Raw genomic sequence first — 21,531 nt, 5'->3', positions numbered from 1 at the left:
ATATATATGTGTGTATATATTATATATATATATATATATATATATACACACATATATATATACACACATATATATACACATATATATATATGTACATATATATACACACATATATATATATACACATATATATATACACATATATATATATATATATACATATATACATACACACACATACATATATATACACACATACATATATACACGTATATACATATGCACATATACATATATATACATATACATATATATACATATGCACATATACATATATGTACACATATACATTATTTCACATATATAGCAACTACCAACTTTGACAAACTAGCACTAGCACCCACTCCAAACTTTGACCAACTTCCACTCGCAACACCCCTTCCCCGCCATCACGCCGTCCCCACGTATCCCTCCCAAAAAAGTGACAGAAAACAAGTGGATGGAAGTATTTGAGGGACAAAAAAGAGATGAAAAAAGAATCGTGTTGTTTATACAAGTACTCGTACATTTACCTCCACATTGTCAGCCTTCTCAAGAGTATGCTTGTGAGCGAACCCTGGCTGGCATCCTCACATGTGTCAAGAACCAAGATTCCATCAAAGGTCTTTGAGAGACCTTCTGCCACGGCGCTCGACTTCAGTCGTCTCGCGGGAGGAACAGCGATGGCGGGAGAATCCTCCCAACCATCCGGCCGACATCCCCACGCTGAGCGCACAACGTCCCCAATGTCCCGAGAAGGCTCGTCAGCAGCTCCCCGCCGGCCTGTCCGCTTCCTCTGAGATCTTCATCGAGGTGTTCGGCGGCGAGGGCCGAGACTTGCGCTGCCGTGGTTCAACTGAGCATTGGATGGTCTGCGTGGGAATCATGGTCCTCCCCAGAGCCTGCGCACAGGCCAGGCCAGGCCAGGCCAGGCGGCGGCGGCGGCGCAAAGCAAAGAGCACGTCAGGAACCAGAGCCACCCTGGTGGAAGGCCGAGCTCCCGCCCTTGGCCGGCGCCCTACCTGGTTCTCGGCCAGAGCCTCCTTGGCCATGTAGTGCTCCCTCTTCATCTTGAGCTCCACCTCCTCGGGGACGTCGGGAACCATCATGTCGATCAAGCGGCCGATGACGAAAACCACGTGCTGGGGAATGAACAAACAGCTCCGAGGCTTATGGCTCTGGGCTCACATGCACACGCGAGCGCGCTCGCAGCCCGCTAACGCGTGAAAACACGAGCGCAACGCTACTTGATCACTTGGCGCCAGTGTGGTGCACCTAGAATGTGACCGCATTATTTTGAGTTCTTAATTAGTAATTGGTCTACATGTCGTTTGGTATGATATTGTATCTCCCTTTGATACACATGAAAATGTAAAAATAGTGCCTTCCTGAATTTTGTAGTGTAGGGAGGTACAGTTGCGAGGTGTTGCCACCTAGCGGTTTGCGGGGCGGACTTCCTGCGCTGTGCTGCCTCAAACTGGACGTGAGCGGCAGCGCGCGATGGTGTATTCGTAAAGTCGCCCTTCTTTTCAGGTCAGCGCACGGTCAAAGTTAAGCAAAATGCGAGCGTGAGATGTTTCATCAGTGTGTGTGGTACAGCGAATGCGTTTGCCAAGACTTTTGTGTGCGAAAGGAGAGCTTTATTGGTCACGGCCTAGTACAGCAGCAGGCATCGCGCGCTACGAAGGGCTGCCCGGGCTGCATTACTTACCCATTCGTATCGTTCACAAAAGGCAGCTATGTATTCGCATTGGAATACTTTGTCCTAGTGATTAGCAGAGATGGCAAACGAGAGCCGTTTGCTCATATCATGATGTTTTTTTGTATTTGTTCCGAAGGTAGTTTTACATCCTTCCCCTCGATAACGCGTAAAGCGTATTTGAGCCAGATAAAATTCAATGAAAGTGTATTTAAGTGTCAAGTCCAGATTTATGCAGCTAAATGTAGCAAAGCTGATCGCAGTGAAGTAGTCCTGCCATTACCCTAGAACACTGGTGACAAACTCAAGGCCCGGGGGCCAGATCCGGCCCCGCGACATCATTTTATGTGGCCCGCAAAGACAAATCATGTGTTGACTTGACATGCTTTTTGGAAATTGTCATCACTGTTAACACAACATATTCGATATTTCAAGCATTTATTACCAATCCTTTCTTTAAAGTACATTGAAAAATTGTTGAACAAACTATTTACTGGCTTCTGATTTCAAAACTAGTGATCCATCAATTAGTTGTGTACAAGGCAATCATACATTTACACGGGTTAACAGTCGTAACGGCCCCCCGAGTGAAATCACAACTACGATGCGGCCGGCCACAAAAATCAGTTTGACACCCCTGCCCTATAACGTAGTGGTCCTACAAGGTTATGGTAATATTTACAAAGTACTGCCTGTGTAAAAGTGAATGTGTTTCTGAAGAAGTGAAAGGGTGACAAATGCACTTTTTTTTTTTTTTTTTTTCCCTGTACACCGTTGTCAATGAACAAGTAAAGAAAAAAAACGCAAACTGGACGTGAACAGCAGCATTCGTGTATTCATCGTCTCCCTTCTGTGTACAATACTGTATTTTCAGAGACTTGTCCAGGGTGCATAAATTACGACTATGGCCCCCTACAGCTTGAGACCCGTAATACCAGCATCGCTAACCGCACCTTAGCGCCACAAATTCTAGCGATGGAGTCAATGGACACGGCTAGCACAAAGACTGTCAACGAGACTTGTGGAGTCAAGAGACACTGACCTCAAAGATGATGACGAAGCCGAGTCGTATGGCCAGTAGGTGGAAATATTCAGGCAGATAGTCTCCGTTCTCGTCCCTGAAGCCGCGATACCTGAACACGAGTCGAACGTCAGAAAGGCCGACAAGCCGGCAGCCAGCAAAGGTTCAAACCACGGCCGGCATTTTGCAACCGTACAAAGCCTTTCAAGCTTGACCGTCGTTGTTCAAGTCCAGACGCTGTGTGCAATTGCAATGGAAGATGGCTTTTGCTTCTTTTACCGCACGAAGCTTTCAAACAACAACAGTTTTTGCCATCGGTATAAAATAGCCCTTCAATTGGATTTTTGAGGTCTCCCAATTCCGCCCGGTTTGCAGACAGCACAGGTTGGAACCCGACCGCCAACGAAGAAGACTCAGCAGCGTGCGTGCGCAAAGACATACGGCAGCGAGCAAACGTCGAGCTTGACTTTGCTCAAATAAATGACCGGCGGGCTCGGCGCCTCACTTGCATAGAGATGATTTCGTGCAAGGCAGGTTGCGCGACTAGCATAAGCCGACACTTCCAGGCGACGCAAGCGAGTGGCCCTTCTTTGAACTGGACGTGCTCCCACTGGCTCGTCCACCTCAGCCTAGCACCACACCCGAGTCAAAAGCAGGTCACTCAAATCATTGGGGGGATGCCAACACTGAGGCAGCTCCGGTGGACTCAAATGCAAATAAGCAGCTCACATAAGCACATGTTTTTTCGGTTTGTTAGTTTGTTGCGTTTTTTAAAAAATACCAAGCAAGCATGTGTTCCGTCTATAAGGCTCATCCACACTGCCTGAAAAAGCAGATATCCTAATTGTCCTCAGCAAGAACTGTGTTTGAGTGTGTCCTGCACCTGCTGCTAATCTGGGATGGCTTGCAAAAGCTTTTTTGTTTTGTTTGCTAGCCACACAGGTTAGCCCATCAGTGGCAGCTCAAGAAATGGTTGGCTGTAGCTTGGACACCCCTGATCTAAACCATGCAAACCTGCCGTCTCTAAGAATCGGAATTTGGAATACCTTTGGACCGGAAGCGCAAGGATGAGCCGGAATCGGAACCGGAATCGTTCAAAGTCAAATGATGCCCAACCCAAAAGGTACACGTTGAACCAGTATCCGTTTAATTGTTTGAAACAGCTGGAGTTGGAAATGACAAAAAGTCGGACAGAGATCCCAACCCTCTGCCACTTGCACGAACACTGCTAAAATGCTTGCAAAAAGGCGTGAGGCAGACAGCTTCGAAGCCGGAGGCGGGAAGGATGCGGCTTCCTTCTAATTCTCCCTCCCGTGTTTTGGCTTCAAAACGTTAAGACGGCGATTGCTGACATTCATTTTGTATGCAACGACGGTTGTTCAAAAGAGCGCTATTAATCAAGTTGAGTTGCGTTGAGAATTCATTCGTACATCTCCATGCGGTCGTGATGGCGCCCGCTTTTGTCTCTCTTCATCAACATGCGCGGTCGGCGGCATTATCGCTTGTCAACTGCGAATGCCCCTTACCTGCAGGTCAATCTGTGTTCCAGACTGTGGTCACGCGGCGAAGTGGCCAGGGTGAAGTTGATGAAGCCGCTGAGCTCGGGGTCTCGGGTGTAGCGGTAGTACAAGCGAGGCAGGAAGGATGAGGTGAAAGCGATCAGGAAGGCCTGCAAAGCAAAAGTCCAGAGTTGACTGGCGGGGGCGCAAATGCGGAGGGAGCGCCGACGTCCGCAAGGATCCTCTGCTCGTACGTTCCCCAGGACGGCCGTGTACGCAATGAACTGCAGGATATCCAGCCAAATGCCGATGTCTTGCGCCCGCTCCACCACCGGCCGCCGATATTCGCTGACAAACTTCTGCGCGTCCAAGCGGATTTCCACCCAGTTGTTGATGAGAGCAAAGAGAGGAGCCAAAGGGCACGCCGCCACGAAGATGGTGATGAAACCAAACTGAATGACTGAAAAGCACAAGTGGGAAGGGGGAAGCCATTCAATGAGCAAGTCTCAACCCTGCTAAACAAAAAAAAAAAAAAAAAAAACAACAACAACGCAAAGACCAGCATGGTTTTGTTGTGTTTTGGTGGTTTTGTTGTGTTTTGGTGCCGGTCGCCGGCAAGGCGAGCGGCAAAAGCATAAAAGCGACAAGGTCGGAACAGCCGGTGAGCGGCAAAAGCATAAAAGCGACAAGGTCGGAACAGCCGGCGAGCGGCAAAAGCATAAAAGCGACAAGGTCGGAACAGCCGGCCGAACCTCGGCTCACCGGGCAACCCGCTCTGGCAACCGAGCCAGATCCACCCGGCGAGAGCTACATGCTAGCTGGTTGCTAGCTGGTGGTTGCCGACTCCAGGTAGGCCGCCTGGTCACCTGCTGTCAGTGGAAACATGCTGGCCCTGCCCAGCTGCTATGGCGCACTTCAGTCACACCAACAAGACCAGCGGCAAAACACAACAAAACCATGCTGGCGCTACTCTGCACCTGCGCTTGGTTTGTCTTAGTCGGGAAGTCTTCATCTTCAATTTTCAAGGCACAAGTGGAGTTCCCACTGCATTTCAAGCAAGTCCAGCCTAGCCATTCCTTGGCCCACGCAAGTCGTACACTAAGTCGAGTCACACAATCGTTCCCAGCCAGGATATGTGTTGGCACGCCGTATGTGCACTTCCATTTGTCAGCTTGCTTCTACTTCTCTTGCTCATGAAACGCACCAGCGAGCGGCATGAAGCTCACGACGTGCTCGCTTGACCATCTATCACCTGAGCTCAACTGTCAAGTTAACCATGCTTACCCTCCTTTGTGGCTTTTTCGAGCGACGGACGAAGTTAGTCGTCGTAGTTGTTGCGTCTCTTCACTTGGACTTGCAAACCTTGCATGTCGCCATTCAATTGTAGCCCATTTGGTTCAAAACCTCATCCTTCAATTCATCTTATCATCTTGGCAGGGGCGGAGCCAGATTTTTCCAGGCCCACCCATTAGCCACGATCTGGTTCGGCCACCGCCTCTTGGGAAGACTATTGCCGATACTTGGCTCAGGCGGTGGCCTCTGCGCTTGGCTTCGTATGGCGCGCTGGTGCTTGAACAGCCTCGAGTACAAATGGAAACAGGCGAGACTTGGCAAGTCAGCAAGTCTGTCGCATCATCGACTTCTGTTCAAAGGCAAGAAAACAGAGTTCGTGGTCGTAGCAGCTCCGGAAGGTTGACAATGAGCTCACTGTCACCCGCAAGTGTGGCCGGCCCAAATCTATGGAATTGCCTTCCCTTCCCTCCAAGATACGTCATGCCCTAAAACTGCACTCATTCAAAGTGGCCCCAAAACACACCTGTTTGCCCATAGTCAAGTCAGCCACCTGTGCGTGCGCGTGTGTCAGTCAGTACTGTTTTTATTTGGGGGACTGACCTTTAAAGTGTCCTTGTGTGTCCAACGGTCACTATATGAATCTAATTGATGATGATGTCATCCAGTTCCTGTCCAAGTCAAGTGGGGTCTTAGTCAAGTTTCAGCCAAGTAAGTCCCATCTGGCATATTCAATCATGTGACTGCACCCCCACCCCATCCCCTGCTGCGTTTTAGCGATTGGACAGCAAGCCCGGCCGTCTGTCTTGTCTGTCTGGTCCGGTCTCCTCACCCATCTCCAGGTACTCGCTGAAGAGCCCCTCGCAGAGCAGGAGCTGGTAGTCTACCTCCCAGGGACAAATGGCCTGCTCCGCTCCTTCCTGCTCTTGCAGCTCCTTGGCCTTCCCGCTTCTCTTCCTCTTCTGCCACCACGCCCTCAACTTCCTGCCGAGCCCAGAACAAAGCAGACAAACAGGAAACGGTCCGCCTTCAAAACATCCCTCCCTCCCTCCCTCCCTCCGCACTCCATTTGGGTCAAGGCTGAGCCGAGCCAGGCTCTGTCCCGGCTGGCCAGGCACGCCTCGGACCTGTCGCTAGCCGATAACAGGGCACATTTAGAGAAACAATTGACTTGTCAGCAGTTCACGTTAGATACATGTGGGACAAACAATGGCTTGTTCTTATTGTTCAGGTAGACGGCGTGCGTGTGAATGAGAAGAGTCTGGCTTGGCGGAGCGGTAGAGCCGGCCAAAGCGAGTGTTGTCCTGCCTCATCCTAGCGTGTGAGCTTACGGGCAGACGAACTCCTGGATGTTGTTGATGAGCTGCTTTCCCACCATGATGACGAGCAGCTCCTGCGCCAACTCGATGAGGCAGCCGCCCGCGCCGCACTGTTGTCACAACCACAAGTTGGACAGTTACCTTTAGCGCTAGAAAAGCCGACCGTCGGTGGGCGGCACTCACATCTTCATTGCGCACTCCAAACAGCGTGATGTAATTTCCCGGGTGGCCAATGAATCTACACGCAAGCCACAGAACCCAAGTCAGGGTAGCGCTCGGAGGCGGTTTCACCGGTATCGGCGACCTGAAGGCAACCCCGACTACCGTGTGGCCCGTTGACAAAACAAGTTGGACATCATCCAAATGGCAAAATGCCAACACTGTGGACTTGTTACGCAGAGAAACTCCAGCCAAAAGTCGACAGTTGGACTCCTGCTCACTGGCAAAACGTGAGCCCAGAAGGAGGCCGCAAGACCTTTGCTGCTTACCTGCCTTTGAAGAAGGCGATGTACACCGGAGACGAGTAGAAGTTGACAAACTGGAACACGAACACTTTGAAGATGAACATGTCTTCGTATTTGGTCTGAGTGCGATGCATCTCTGACACACACACACACGCAGACAGAGACACGCACACGCACATACATACGTCACGTGTGTGATCCATTTTGTCTAGTGGACTCTGGTCTTTTGTTGTTGAAGATATTTGCTGCTGACTCCAAACGGCTTCTACAGCTCTCAGTCTTAGTTGTGGCGTTTGCCTACGAGTGTTGCTTGTGGGCGGAGCCCTGGCTGCGGTCACATGCTTCTTGTTGTTGTTGTTAGTTAGCTATAGCCGCTTGCTTGGTCAATGCATTGGCTTGTTGGTTGTTTGATTACTCTTGATTGACTGACGTTTGAATGCATCAATAGAGTTCCCTATTTCTCTCTCCGGGGGGTTAAGGTTAGGGGCGTTGTTGTTTTGGAAGAAGCCGTTGGGATTCAAGGTGAAACATCTTCAACAAGTGGCGAAATTGCACTTGTTGGCAAGGTGCGATCGACCGACCCCATCTGGTGAGGATGTGTGCCAGGGAGATGTAAACACGTGACAAGATCAGGATGACTAGAAGGTTCAACACGGAGCCCGTCAGACTCGCAATCCTGGCGGCCTGAAAGCAGACCGCGAAGTCAAAGAAGCAGTCGACAAGGACCCAGACCCTCAGGGAAGCCTCCCGAGTCCTCGACATTTCGACCCTTGACGAACCAATACAAAAAAGTTCCTTTGGCCAGTTACAACAGCAACTGAGCTCCTATCGCATGGTTGAGATGTCTCTTGATGGTCAAAAAGTCAAAGGGCATCATGATGGCAAACACAGGAGGAAAGGTGACTTTTCTTAAGAAATATACAGGTCAAAGGTTAAGGGGCACTGGATTCAGAGTATTTGTCTGTTTTTATCTATGCTGTTTTTTGTGCAAATAAAATATGAGCTATTACCACTGTGAATATGTCATCTGTGTAGGGTGCAGCGCATATTTTTTCAGAGTTCTATAATCCCCCAGCCCTCAAAAAAAAAAAAAGTGGTTCGATTGTGAAATCATCCCCTTCAGAGCACATTGTACCAAACAGTTGAGCTGGCATTTTTGGTTGAGGCATCTCGGGCTCTGAATGCGCTCCACCGATTGGCTCGGCAGTTGTTCAAGGGTTTGAGCAACAACTCGGTCGCAACTCTCACTCACGGAGAAAATGAAGAAGCTGAAATTGGACTTGGAGATGATGATACTCAGGATGGAGCGGTACAGGATGATGGCGATGAGGAACATCAGGACCACCAGCACCTGCAAGTAGCAAAGTTCAGCGGCCGAGCCTCTTTTGTTCGCCAAAGGCGCCCCGAGCCTCACCATGATGACGATGATCATGCAGCCCGTCAGCACTCGGTTGAAGCGCTTCTTCTCGGGGAAGTACGGTTCCTCCGCCCCCGTCAGAGGGTTCCTCATCGTCATGGGTGCCATGGCCGTGAACTCGGGCCGCGGTCGCTCCTGCCAAAGATCAAGGAGGTTTACGGACAACGGGGCTTATGCGCCAGCCTCTTCCGCCTTGGCCAAAACAAGACCGAGCGCCTCCTTCCGTTTGGGGTGGCTGGCAGGGTCCTACGACAGCAGACTGGGACTAAGCACCTGCAGAAATATGATTCAACGTCTGCGCTGTCTTTTGTTTGACGCCAGAAGACTTCAAGGGTTAGCAAAGATGAGCCTATCTCATGGTACCGTACTGTACATGCCAGCAGATGGCAGTCTACGACACTTGCGTCATTGTCACACTCCTCCAGTCAAGAACCGCATATGTCGAGCAAGAGAAGAGCCGGAATACTTTCCGCGTGAGGTCTATCCACCGCATCCCGGCCGGGCAAATCATAAAAGAACAAAGTAGCCGACGCTCAAGTTCTGGCTCATGTTGGCCATATGCAGGACGGACAAATTCCCAAAGACATCCTGCGTTGACAACTTGCAAACAGCAAAATAAACACCGCCCCGAGCCCCCAGTCCTACCCATATTCACTTAGGCTAGCGAGACATCTGCAAGAGGCACACGAAGGCTTTTGCCATCAACAGTGGCTACTGCAAGGATCTTGTGGCTGACCATTCTGGGTGGAGGAGGACTAAGCACGGGGGGGAAACAATCAAGTCAGCGCAAGACAAGCGGACCTGCAGAAAAGAGTGATGCAATATTGGCATCACACACACGCATCATTCGCAGGTGTGATGTGACCCGTGCAGCAGAGAGCGCCCGCCACTTGCGCGTGGGCCCGTTTGGCCACGGGTGACCACGTTTCAGCGGAGCAGATGGGTGGGATCAAAGCCACGGTCAGCTTTGACACACCTGTCCTCCAGTCCCCACAATGGCTTCCGACGAGTCAAAGGATTGGTTTGAAAATCTTGCTGCCTGGCGGATACGTCTCGAATTGGCCAAGGAGCAAAATGCGTGCGGCATGTACGAGTAGCCTACGAAGCGCCGGGACCCCTGAGGTGGTCTGGGGCAGGCCACCCGCAGCCAGAAGCAAGCAAAGTCAAGCGGCATTGAGTTCCCCTGAGTCTCCGCATAGCTGAGGTCTGCTCAAAGTGTCACTGGCTGAGAATAGGGCTGAAAACATTTTGCTCTACTGCAGCATTCTTGCCAATGCATCCTTTAATCCCACTTGCAGCTCTCTTGCAATTGATCGAGGTTGGCACTTGATCATTTTCAGCCAAATATTGGAGATGACTTGATTGTGATTTTTGGAATGTCTTCATATTTGCTTTCTCCTTCTTTCTCTAATGCTTTTCATGTTTTGATGTCAAGCACTTTGAATCGTCTTGTACAGGGTTAGAAATGTGCTGTACAAACTTGCCTTGCCTTGCCTTTGACTGACGGTGGCCTGGATTATACTGAGTACGTCGAAAGGATTCATCCACACATATTAAACTTTGGTCCGAAGATGCCAGCCGATCAAGAAAGCATTCTAGCAAGTAGCAGTTCGGAACGCGGCGGCCTCGGCCCGTCGTTATCGCACCCAGCAATTTTCCCATTTGCTCATGAGATGTTGCGCATGAGGCCCGCGATCGGCGCCTTTCATGCTGCAAGAGCGAATGGCAAGTGCGTGGTGAAGCGGGCGCGCTCCAGTCGCGGTGCAGCTGTGCGGCGGGTACCTCTATGTCCTGGAAATCGCTGCAGTCCCAGCGATGGGACAGAGATGAACAGGTCCTCTTCCAGTACTCCAAAAAGGTGACAGCCCACAAGGACATGAAGATGCTGAGAAAGACCGTTCCTCCATTGTCAAAAAGAATCCCCGCCTACAGAAAGACAGAGACTCAGTCAGGTAATCGGACAGATGGACAAAGAGTCAGACAGACAGATATTCGGTCAAGTGAGGAGTCGGACAGGTAGACGGACGGACGGACGGACGGACGGGCAGAACCTTGAAGGTGACGCAGATGCTGGAGTAGTTCCAGTAGGAGCAGATGTTGCAGATTGGACACATCACAAAGCTGCCGCCGCTGTTACACAACTCCTTCCTGCAAGCGCGCGCACACACACTCAAGTGAGCGGATTGCGCACAGTGTGAGCAAAATGGCTTTGCGCTCAAGGCCTTGCGGTGGTATCTACGCACGCTGGAACATCTGTGGTCATCAGCCAAAAACCCGCCAGGAAGACCAAAGTCCCAACAAGCGAGGCTGGCACCAACCAGCCCGTGTAGAACCCTGAAGACCATTGCCATGGAAACATACAACCACTCATCATGGAAACTTCGGGTCAGTTACCATAGAAACAACTGATCAACACCCACGGAAACACACAGCCAATAACCATGAAAACATATCCTCGGTTATCACGGAAACATACGGAGAAACCGTTGTTCTCGGCTGTAATTACCGAGCCAAGCAAAGTAAAGAGCTATCTTCTCTCCAAAGTACTCTCTGATGTGGTCCAGAGGTTGGTACCGAGCCCAGCAAGACCACTGAGCCCAGTAGCCATACAGGATTTGCCTGAGACCCAGAGACTCCAGGGGCAGCGGGCTGCCTTTGGGCAGCTGGAATTCACCCTAGAGGAAAGACATCTTTTAGGCGGGGTGGGGGGTGCACTTCAGGGCAACTTCACAAGGTTTCTACTAGTTCTGCCGGAAGTGGACCTCATGGAGCGGGTACGCCGACGTGAAGACCTGCTCGGTCAGCAGACGGTCGATTCCCACCTCACCTTTGGACACCGAGCCGTAAGGAGTTCGAGCCAGGATCTCGTACAGCTACAGGAGACGCACACACGCACGCACACTCTTTTGTGTTAAGCTAGGCTAATGCTTACATGGGCCTCGTAAGAATGTTTGGGCAAAGAAAACAGAAATTCCAGAAGGAAGGTGTCAGGTGATGTCTTCCACTCCTTACACACAGCATGAACACAAGCACACTCTCAACCTGAGCTGTGTGTGCACGCGTGTGTGTGCACGTGTGTGTGCTGTGACTGCTTGCGTGTGTGTGCCTGCATGTAAAAAACAAAAAAACGACGATTTGATCCCGAAACCAGAGTGCGTCTGTTGTCCACCTGCCCGCCGCCGGTGAGGCATGACGTCCCAGCTGTTTTTGGACACGTCATAGCAGGAAGCAGCGACAGCTCTGACCAAGGCTGACGCCTCAGGCCAAACTGTGAGCCCAAAAAGTCTCCCAAATTTGGCCCGCCGCAAGAAATGTCTAGCTTCTCATCAAAGACGACCCGCTGAAGGGAAGAGCTCTTTTCGGGGTAAATCTGGAAGCGCAAGCCTGAGCACATTGTCTTCGGTTCAGGTCATCAGTGGTTAGGGTTAGGGAAGAAGCCCCCGACGACCCAGCCCCGCCCCCGCCAATTGCTTACAAACATTCTGAAAAAGTCTCAACTTTGGATCTGGTATATGGCAAGTGTGTGTGTGTGTGTGTGCGTGTGTGTGTTTGCGGAGTAGGTGGAGTCCCATCCGCTCGCTGACTGAAACATCCTGGAGTGGGTGGGTCAGCCACGCAATCAGGACGTTTCGCGCATGTGAACAAAAACAACCCAAAAACACAAGGACTCACGACTTGATGTCTTTGAGTTGTCTTGAAGAACGTCTCTCTGTCCTCACTACCCAGAAACCTGAAAGGCACACACGTGCACGCACAGGCAAGTCAAACACCATCTTATGTATGAAAATGTCAACTGGCTGTGTGAGTCATCAATTATTCAGACTCCTCTTCCGACACCTATCCTGACTTTGAAGGTGACTCCAGTTCTGACTCCTGTTCTAATTCATGTTTCTGTTCTGGTTCCTCTTGTGGGTCCCGTGCCCAGTTCCGTGTTCTGACTCTTGTCGCGACCTCTGAGTTGTGCCGTGAGGAATGCGAACCTCTCGAGCTTGTTGGTTCTGAACTGGCAGGTGTAGAAATCGGGCGGTGGATTGGGGACGTCCTGCGCCAGCGGGTTGGGCAGCGCCAGGTACTGAAGTATGCTGGCTGACCAGTTGACGTAGGAAGTGTTGACCACCTGTAGGACCCCGCGGGACATGTCAGAAGACACCGAGCAAGCACACGTCCTTCGGTCTAGCTGTCGGAGCGTCTGCCCTCACCTGCAGGGGGACGCGCAAACTGATTTCCTCAGCATAGTAGCAGAGGACACTCCAGGGGGCGCTCAGGAGGACAAAGTGGATCCTGCTCTTGGTCTGGACCACGTCCCTCTGGATAGCAGACGAGCACACGACAAGACCGCAAATCAAACGCCAAATGCCAGCACGCGGTGCAAGCGTTTAACTCTCGGGTGTCCTGTGCGTCACCTTCTCCATCAGGAGTCCCGAGAATCTCAGTTTGTTCAGGAAACTTTCTCTCCACTTGCTGTGACCGGAGTTCATGGCCTTGTTGACCTCCACGTTGGGGTTATGAGGCTCTTCCCACGCCAGAACAAAATCTGCCCAATGGGTACACGGCGTCCGCCAGTTATGTTCCTGGGTTGTATCGTCAAGCCAATCCGCCAAATGAGCGCCCAACCCTAAGTCCAAGCCTAAGCCTAACCCTCCCGTTTTTTGTTTGCAATGAGGGCTTCCCTGGCACCTGAGCTCCCTCAACTGAAGGCAAGAACTCAACTCAAACGGCAACCAAAGCTAAACGTTGACATCCGACGTTAAACACGCCTGCTTTTAGACCCGCGGCAGTCTGATGCTGGACTATCGCAGCAATAACGACACAGGCTCGTTTTGGCTCCGAGGTCAGCTCAAGCTTCTCGATTGAACACAGAGCCGACCGGCTCAAGTGGGCCGGGCCGGGCCGGGCCGGGCCGGGCCATTCGGCTTCTAATAATGACCCTGCCGACACGTCCCCATTGTTTTGGTGCAAGTCATTTGTTATGCCTATTGGTGATTATCTCATTGCAAGGCGCCCCGCTGGCCAACTGGTGAGCACATCCGCCTCACAGTGCAGAGGTCCGGGCTTCGAATGCGGGCCGCGGCCTTCCTGTGTGGACTTTCTCCCGTGCCTGCGTGGCTTTTCTGCGGGTACTCCGGTTTACTCCCACATTCCCAGAACGCGCTTGGTGACTTAATTGGACTCTATATTGTCCCTAGGTGTGACTGAGCGTGTGTGTGTGTGTGTGTGTGGGGGTGTGTGTGTGCCCTGCGATTGGCTGGCAACCAGTCGAGGGTGTACCCCGCCTGCTGCCCGAAGACAGCCGGGAGAGGCGACCCTGGTGAGGATAAGCGGCTGAGATAATGAACGGATGGACGGATCTTGTAGCAAATCAGAATGAAATCTCTGACCACCAATGAGTGCAATTCCAATAAGTGACGGATGTAGCCGTTTTTCATGTACACGAGTGCAACTTGCGGATATCAAGAAATCATTTGAATTTGACATCAATTTTCACATTCGCGAGTTGGGTTGAGTTGAATTTCGACAGGAGGTATTCCATTGAACACAAGTGTGTTCTTGATTTTCGACAAAGTCGGCTTCCTTTGCCGGTCAAGGTTTTTGGCGTCTTTCGGTCTTGACAAGTGCATCTAATCGTGAGCAAATGGGCCGATTTCACAACGTCACCGAAGTGAGCGTCGCCGTGCACGCCAGTCGGCAAAATTGGCAACGCCAATGACTCGGAGTGAAAAATAGCAGCGAGTGAGTTCTCTTTCCCGACTTGCCAGGCCGGAGCCCCTGACGGGCCATCCGTTTGAGAACTCTGCTTGACCAAGTCAAGTCTGTGGACCGGGTGGCCGTTTGGAGCCTTTTCCCCGCTTGCCTCCCTCCGTTCTGTGTTGCCTTGTTTCTCCCGGCTGCTGGTGACTCGGCGTCTTGTCAAACACAGAACAAGTCACGCCTGTTTGTTCAGCTAATATTGACGCCAACGTGTCTGACTCACCCACGCGCGTCGATCCGTCGCTAAACGTGTTCTTGTCCCGCGGCGGCGCGGCGGCGGCGGCGGCGGCATTCTGGGAAGCATACAGAGTGAAGTCAGGACATTTTCTCCATCTTGTTCAGCGTCAACATTTGTTCTTGTGACCACAGCGGCCGGACGCGTTCGCCGCCCGAGCGCAAATCGCTAAGCTAGTTGACTTTCTGAGCAGACCGCCGAGGCCGTCAAAAGTTACCGTGGCGATGCTCCCGTAGCTGATGTCTGGCTTGGTTTCCATGGTGATCAGAGTGTTCACCTCCTGGTCCCCTCGCATCTTCATCCTCCTGAAACAGTTCAAATTACCAGCGAAACTTTTTCACGTTTACTCGTCTTCATTTTGTTGCCGTAGCAAGACTAACGTTGATCCGACTCGCAACCATCGATAGTGGTCAAATATAGAAAAGACACAAGGAATGTGTCTCCGGTAGTCGCGACTACGGTACATTGCTTAAAGGGGGGAATCAACCCAACCTTTTTGTTCATCTCTGGGGGCGGCCATTTTGTCACTTCTGTCCACTGAAAATGACGTCAGAACTGCTCAGCTAACGACCAATCACGGCTCAGCTTCAGAAAACAGCTGAGCCGTGATTGGTCATTACCTGAGCCCCGAGCAGTTGTGATGTCCTTTTCAGTTGACAGAAGTGACAAAATGGATGGACAAACACGAATGGATCCACTCTTTTTTTCCACAAAGGCAATATTTATCCGAATGCCTTGTTTCCACGAGTGGGCTTGCATAGAAGATATTCTGGAACAAAAATATCCTTGGCTTGACTTCCTCTTTAACGACTCTCTGTCCTTATGTGTTTAGGTCCTACCTACTGTCAATGGATGTTTTGTTCTCGTGGCTTTCGTGCTGCTAAGGTGACCAGTAGTGCGGTGATGCTAAAACAATGACAATTGTGCAAATGATGCAGTGAACCTTCAAGAAATTGAAAGTGTCCACTAGTGTGCCAATACTGCTCAGCAACAGTTGGGACAATGAACACAGGCACATGGTCAAGGTACAACAATGAATACGGTCAGGATGTCACAAGGGACAAAAGTGGCCACCAAGCTACTCTGGATTCCAAGTCAAAGGAAAAAAAAGGAGGGCACCAGGGAGGATGCTGTTGTAGTGTCTGCTGCTTTTGGGGCGCATGGTTGAAAGTGCCTACCTACCTGAGGGACGGAGCTGGCGACCAGGATGCAGATGGGATGAGAGGATTTTGCCCGCCCTAACTTCTTGCAGTCCTCAAGAGTGGGGAAGGGGGAACAGACCATCCGCTGGGCAGTGCCAGCTGTCTGGTGCGGTCCTCTTTGCCCTCGCGGACTGCGACGGATGAACACAGGAGCGATTGAATGAGTGCCGTGCGCAGCTGCCTCAACAGCTCTTGCGGCGGGTTCCTACGGGCGGGCGGTCGGGCGGGCGGCTTTTTCTGCCTGCATGCGTGCGTGCGTGCGTGCGTGCGTGCGGGCCTGCGTGCTCAGCAGCTGCAGGAAGCGCTGCAGCCAGTCTCTCCTGTGCCTTTTCGCTTTCATGATGAGAATACATTTGATTTGGGGCGCCTACCGTGTCAGCCAAGGTCACCTTACAGGTTTCAAAGAACAAGATAAGAGCGCTTGGCCTCAGTGTTGCATTTAAGGGCAAGTCATCCATCCCTCATGCATTATCCTAACCGCTTCTCCTCACGAGGGTCGCCGGCATGCTGGAGCCTGTCCCAGCCGTCTTCGGGCAGCAGGTGGGGCGCGCCCTGAATCGGTTGACAACAAATATTCGCACTCACAACCACATCTAGGGACAATTTAGAGTGCTGCATTCAGCTATCATGCATGTTTTGCGGAATGTGGGTGGAAACCGGAGGAAACCCACCCAGGCACGGGGAGAACGTGCACAGTCCACACGGGCAGACCGGGGCCGGAATCGAACCCACGACCTCTGCATTGCGAGGCGGGCGTGCTAAGCGGTTGACTGCCGTGCTGCCATTTAAGGGCAAGTGTAAAAAATCAATCAATCAAAAAAATATATATATTATGCGGCTACTAGCCAAACCAAATATGAGCAGCGCTAGCGGGTGCACTTTAAGGGGTCAACAAAGGGGACGTGCATTGCCAACGCACACGTGGGAGGCTGTCGCAGATTTCGCTCACATCAATCAAACAAAATCAGGCCACTGTTTCTATACCGCACGGCGGTCGACTGCTTAGCGCGCCCGCCACACTGTGCAGAGGTTGTGGGTTTGAATCCGGACTGCGGCCTTCCCGTGTGGACTTTGCGTGTTCTCCCCGTGCCTGGCTGGGTTTTCTTCGGGGACTCCGGTTTCCACCCGCATTCCGCAAAACATGCACGCTAGGTGAACGCAACACTAAATTGTCCTTCGGTGTGGCTGTGAGAGTGAATATTTTGTGCGCGTGCCCTGCGATTGGCCCGCGACCAGTTGAGGGCGTACCCCGCCTACTGCCAGATGACGCCTGGGAGGGGCTCCAGCGCCCCTCGTGAGGAGAAGCGCTTAGGATCGCGGATGTTTCGTCTATATTTTTAACGTATGAGTGATGGAGAGGAGAACTTGACACTAGCTAGTATTTCTTAACACCAAAATAGTTATGATCAAATGAAATCCAGGTGACATTGAAAGAAAATGTTTGTTTTTTTTGGAGTTCCCTAACTCCCCCCAGGCCCGCCCACGGGGACAGGTGCGCCGGGATGGAGCATCTCGGAGAAGTAACGTGGGATGAGACCATTTGGAGACTTCACAAGCAACGAGAGATTGTGAACCTATACGCAGGCTGGCAGCCAGGGCGGGGAGGTCGGAATCCAACGCATGCGCTCGCTCTTGTGTGTTCCAGCGGAGAGGCCGGCACAGCATTTTCAACAGCTGGAGTGGTTTGAGCTAGGACTGGCTGATTCGTACCACTGGGATCACTGTTGCTAGCGGTCTTGTCCGTGGAAGGCCCACCGCCTGCCTACCCAATTTCAAATCAGCGTCCATTCGAAATGCCAAATCGGAGACTGTCGGCGTCGCATCGAGTGTCCAATGGTTCAAGTCAACAAGCGAGGATTTACAAGGGCCACACTGTCACTTCATTTTGCTTTTCATCCCAATGGAAAAAGTTCAAGGCCATCCCGCTTTTAATATCTTCGGGACAACAGAAAAGTGGCTGGGCTGAGAAAGTCATCTTGCTTCCTGAACCAACAAGAGCGACTTGATCACACGACATCATCGCGGCAGCTTTACTCCAAGACTCACCTGTGAACGAGTCCTCAAGCCTTGGTGTCTTCACCTTCACAAGTCCCGGATGGACAAGTCCTGAAGTGGCCTCGTCCTCGTGTGTTGTGTCCTAAGATGGTTCAGTCAGCAGCTGCTAAATGTTCAAGCCTCCGCCCTCCTATTCACAACCATCGGTCTGTGCGTGTGCGTGTGCGTGTGCGTGTGCGTGTGTTGGGGCGTTAAGATGCGCGTCTATTTTCTGATTGGCCCTGCAGAGTGGCCCTACCCAGTGAGGGAAAGCGGGCAAGTCAATGGCGCCTCCCGCTGGCTTAAGTGGGAATAACCGCAAATTTGAAAACATTGCAAGGAAGCTGGGCTCCAGGTTCCGTCAAGAACAGCTCCCAAGCTTGTTCTGTGCTGCGGACACTTCTAATGAGAATTATAACGCCGGCCATTCAAGCATCCGTTTCATGGGCTGAACCATTCGGGCACATCGCTCGGGCCATTCGTGGACCCGTTGCGCGAAAACATCTCTGGTCCTACTCGGCGAGCCCTCCTGCTTGCATCAAATGTATGGCCAAAGGTTTAGGTTTCACTTTCTCAACAACGGACTGCATTGGGAGAAATTCCCGAAAGATTTTCGACCGTCCCCAGGACTGCCACACAAGGCCATACTTGCAGCTGGACTCACTTGCAAAAACCATCCCAACACCAGTTTGATTGATTGACACTAAATTGATTGTGTGAGTCCATCAAAAGAAGGGTCGGCCATTTTGGTTTGAAGTTGCCATTTTGCTTGGTTTTTGCATAGCCCGTCATCGCTGTTAGGAATCATTCTTTTGGCCTTATAATATACTTCAACAACTAAATGAGGTTATTCTAAAGCGTTGCTATCATAGCCTCAGCATCACACTCAAACATCAAATCATTTCCAGCACATTCCGGAAGTGTCGCCCCCCCCCAAAAAAAAATAAAAAATTGATTTTATTTGAATTGGACGGGCTTTGTGGCCAACGAGAACTTTAGCCTTCAGACGGGCTGGCGTCTGCCATTTGAGGAACGGGAGACCTGCTCTTATTCCGGGATGCTCCTACTCACTTAGCTTCCATGCCAGCCACGTGCAAACTAATTACCGCACTTGGATTTTGAAAGGACTTCTGCTCCATCTGCAGTCAAGTGGACCCTACTCTGAGTTGGAAGTGTTTGCTCAAGTGTAGTGACTTTAGTAGTTTGAAAGCGCCTCCCGACGTCCCACTCCTGGTGGTCTGCTTCTACCCCTCAGTCCTGTTGCTTTGGTTCTATTTAGTTCCGGCGGTCTGCTTCAACCTACCAGCCGTGGCGGTCTGCTTCTAGCTCTGTGTCCTGGCGGTCTCATTCAGGCTCCCAGTCCCGGCGGTGTGGCTCTACCTCTCTGCTCTGATCTTGTATCTTAGGACAAAGTAAGCCAGTAGGCGCAGTGCGAAGAAGAAGACAGCAAGGACTACAAAGTCCGGGTAAAGCTTGGCGTCCAACATGTCCAACTCCCTCAGAATGGCATCTGACTTCTGAAAGTGACACGTGTCCTCGCGATCGCAGTGGAGGTCCTCTCGATGGAGACCGTAGGTGGACAGGATCACGCCCCCGAAACCGTACCTGAAAGACCGAGACGCCTGGACTTAACCCACGCATGCTGGTACTCACGAGGAGGCCGGCTGACTTTGGGCCAGAGGCGGGCTGCGCGCCAGACCTCTTGCCGGTCAACGTGCAGGCACACCAACGGGGAACCGGTTGCGGTGGGGATGTCAGGGCACGCGTGGACCAACCGTGGACTCGTGGTCAAACAAGTTTGACAAGTCACCCATTGCCACTCACATTCACACCTACCGAGTGAACAATTTCTTCATGTTTCGGGGGGGAGAGGAGCATTCAACCATTGCGCCCAGAATTGAGAGGGACGTGTTCAAGCCGCCCCCTTTTCAAAATAAAAGCCCGCCGCCGCGTACCTGACGTAGGAGACGTAGGACATCCACTGGAGGTACCACGGAATGGTGTCGAAGCTCACAAAGCAGCCAGAAAACAGAAGCACTGGAATAGCCGTCACCGGACCCACGGATGTCGCCACCTGCATCCAGGCAACCCGAGTCCACATCAGGAACGTGCTCTTATTTTGAAAGGACAGCTTTCTCAGCAGCAGCAGCAGCAGCAGCAGCAGCGCTTATTTTGAGTACTACACGATGTAGTACTCTTAAGTACTACATCGTGGCTAAAAAGGTACTTCCTTGTGGACCGGGCTTGGGTACCCCCGATTTAGAGCGAGTGCTCCATTATGAAGCCGCAGAAGCGGCGTCCAACTCATTTTTGTCGCGTGCCACATTCGAGTTGCGGGGTCCCCCGGAGAGCCCTTACGACTGACTGCCAACCCATCGAAACGTATGCTGGCCTTCCAGAAAATTCACAGACGGTATGCCTAACAAATTGATGGCTAAATCGGAAGCCACCAAATTGTTTGATCAGTTATTTTGCAATGTACTTTAAAGATGGCATTGCTGAGCAATGCTTTCAATCTGTTAAGGGTGAAGACAATTTCAAAGCAACATGTCAAGTCAACACACGTGATTTGCCCTTGGCGGGCCACGTAAGATGAGGTCGCCACCCGTGACGTGTGGCTTGCAAAAGTCGAAAGCGGAGGGCTGTTCCTTGAGGGCCGGTTTGCTGGACCTTCTAGCTGCAACACACCTGAGCCAAATGATCAGCAAGGTCCGCAGAATGTGCATGGTGACCCTGATCGTTTGAATGGGGTGTGCTGGAGCAGGGAGAGACCCGGGAAAAGCGGCAAGGCGGCGGACCTCCAGGAAAACCATCAAAGATCTCCGCCCTTGTCAATCCCGTTATTCCGAGCCGACCGGTTGTCGAAATATCGCCGCTTTGGCCCGGGCGGCGCCACTCTGGCAGGCCCTGTGACGACGCCGGCGTACTTTAATTCAAACCGCTTTCGCCGAGGAAAACCAGGTCTCCCTGCCGAAAACGCCGTCTGATTCCGCAATTGCTGCATCCTTGCACGAGAAGAGAACGCCGTTTCCTTGTCGCAGGCGCGAGAACAATAAAAACCCCGCTGACAGTTTGCAGCGTTGAGGTGAAAACATGAGCAAATGGCACTCCAAGAACGCAACGACGCCAAGAACTCGCCCTCTGCAGATACTCGAGTCGACGAACTTGCGGCGAGGGACACAATGGCCTCGCTTGGCCCGTTTGCCATGACGACAGGCATCAATCAAAAGTGGGAGGGATTAAAGAGGGATTGGAGGCGGGGTCGAGAACAAGAGGATGAGCAGCCAGCCCGGTCGCGCTTGCCGCGCCGTTTTCTCCTCTGCCTACAAGACGAGCGGCGAGAACGTGGAAAACTATCCAAGATTGTTTGAATCCCGGAGACGACGCCCGTCGGCCAATCGGACGCCGCTGTCCCCGTCGGGCCTTGGAACGAACCGGGGCGGAACGGAAGCGGGCTGCGGCAAGGCAAAAGGGGCTCCCTTCTCCAGCGCCGCAACGTTGCCCGGCGACTGCCGGAAAAGGCAAAGACGAGCAGGCGCGCGGCCCGAGCCGTTTCTGAAAAGGCGCCGAGCAGCGACTGGAGCTTGCGCGGGAACTTTGCCGGCGCAAGGACCACGACGGAGA

General features: G+C 51.9%; 1 protein-coding gene across 8 annotated transcripts; it reads right to left on the bottom strand.

Annotated features, from left to right (window-relative positions):
• Positions 1 to 466: 466 nt before the first annotated feature.
• ano7 (anoctamin 7) lies at positions 467 to 21,497 on the bottom strand. Of its 8 annotated transcripts, none has more exons than XM_086035376.1 (27): positions 19,863 to 21,490; positions 19,607 to 19,739; positions 17,920 to 19,512; positions 15,854 to 16,004; positions 14,889 to 14,976; positions 14,660 to 14,729; positions 13,092 to 13,222; positions 12,888 to 12,995; positions 12,669 to 12,805; positions 12,361 to 12,418; positions 11,451 to 11,561; positions 11,195 to 11,363; positions 10,932 to 11,022; positions 10,740 to 10,836; positions 10,471 to 10,614; positions 8,686 to 8,823; positions 8,524 to 8,622; positions 7,853 to 7,955; positions 7,296 to 7,407; positions 6,991 to 7,045; positions 6,820 to 6,917; positions 6,321 to 6,472; positions 4,453 to 4,658; positions 4,226 to 4,368; positions 2,721 to 2,811; positions 1,002 to 1,121; positions 467 to 881 (listed from the first exon to the last, which is right to left on the bottom strand). In XM_086035376.1, the coding sequence occupies exons 5-27, from the start codon at positions 14,970 to 14,972 to the stop codon at positions 744 to 746; spliced, it is 2,655 nt and encodes an 884-aa protein (XP_085891502.1). In that variant the 5' UTR covers positions 14,973 to 14,976; positions 15,854 to 16,004; positions 17,920 to 19,512; positions 19,607 to 19,739; positions 19,863 to 21,490; the 3' UTR covers positions 467 to 743. The 8 variants fall into 8 exon arrangements, with proteins under 8 accessions (XP_085891502.1, XP_085891503.1, XP_085891505.1 ...); XM_086035377.1 differs by lacking the exon at positions 19,607 to 19,739 and having other exon boundaries at positions 17,920 to 18,010; positions 19,211 to 19,512; XM_086035379.1 differs by lacking the exon at positions 19,607 to 19,739 and having other exon boundaries at positions 14,889 to 14,973; positions 19,863 to 21,491.
• Between the last annotated feature and the right edge of the window lie 34 nt (positions 21,498 to 21,531).

This window comes from Filicampus tigris, chromosome 7 (genome assembly GCF_054856515.1).
Source record: "Filicampus tigris isolate MCC_2025a chromosome 7, RoL_Ftig_1.0, whole genome shotgun sequence".
Classification (NCBI taxonomy): Eukaryota; Metazoa; Chordata; class Actinopteri; order Syngnathiformes; family Syngnathidae; genus Filicampus; species Filicampus tigris.
Note: the sequence above shows the minus strand (reverse complement) of the source record. Positions and strands in the feature narration are given on the sequence as shown.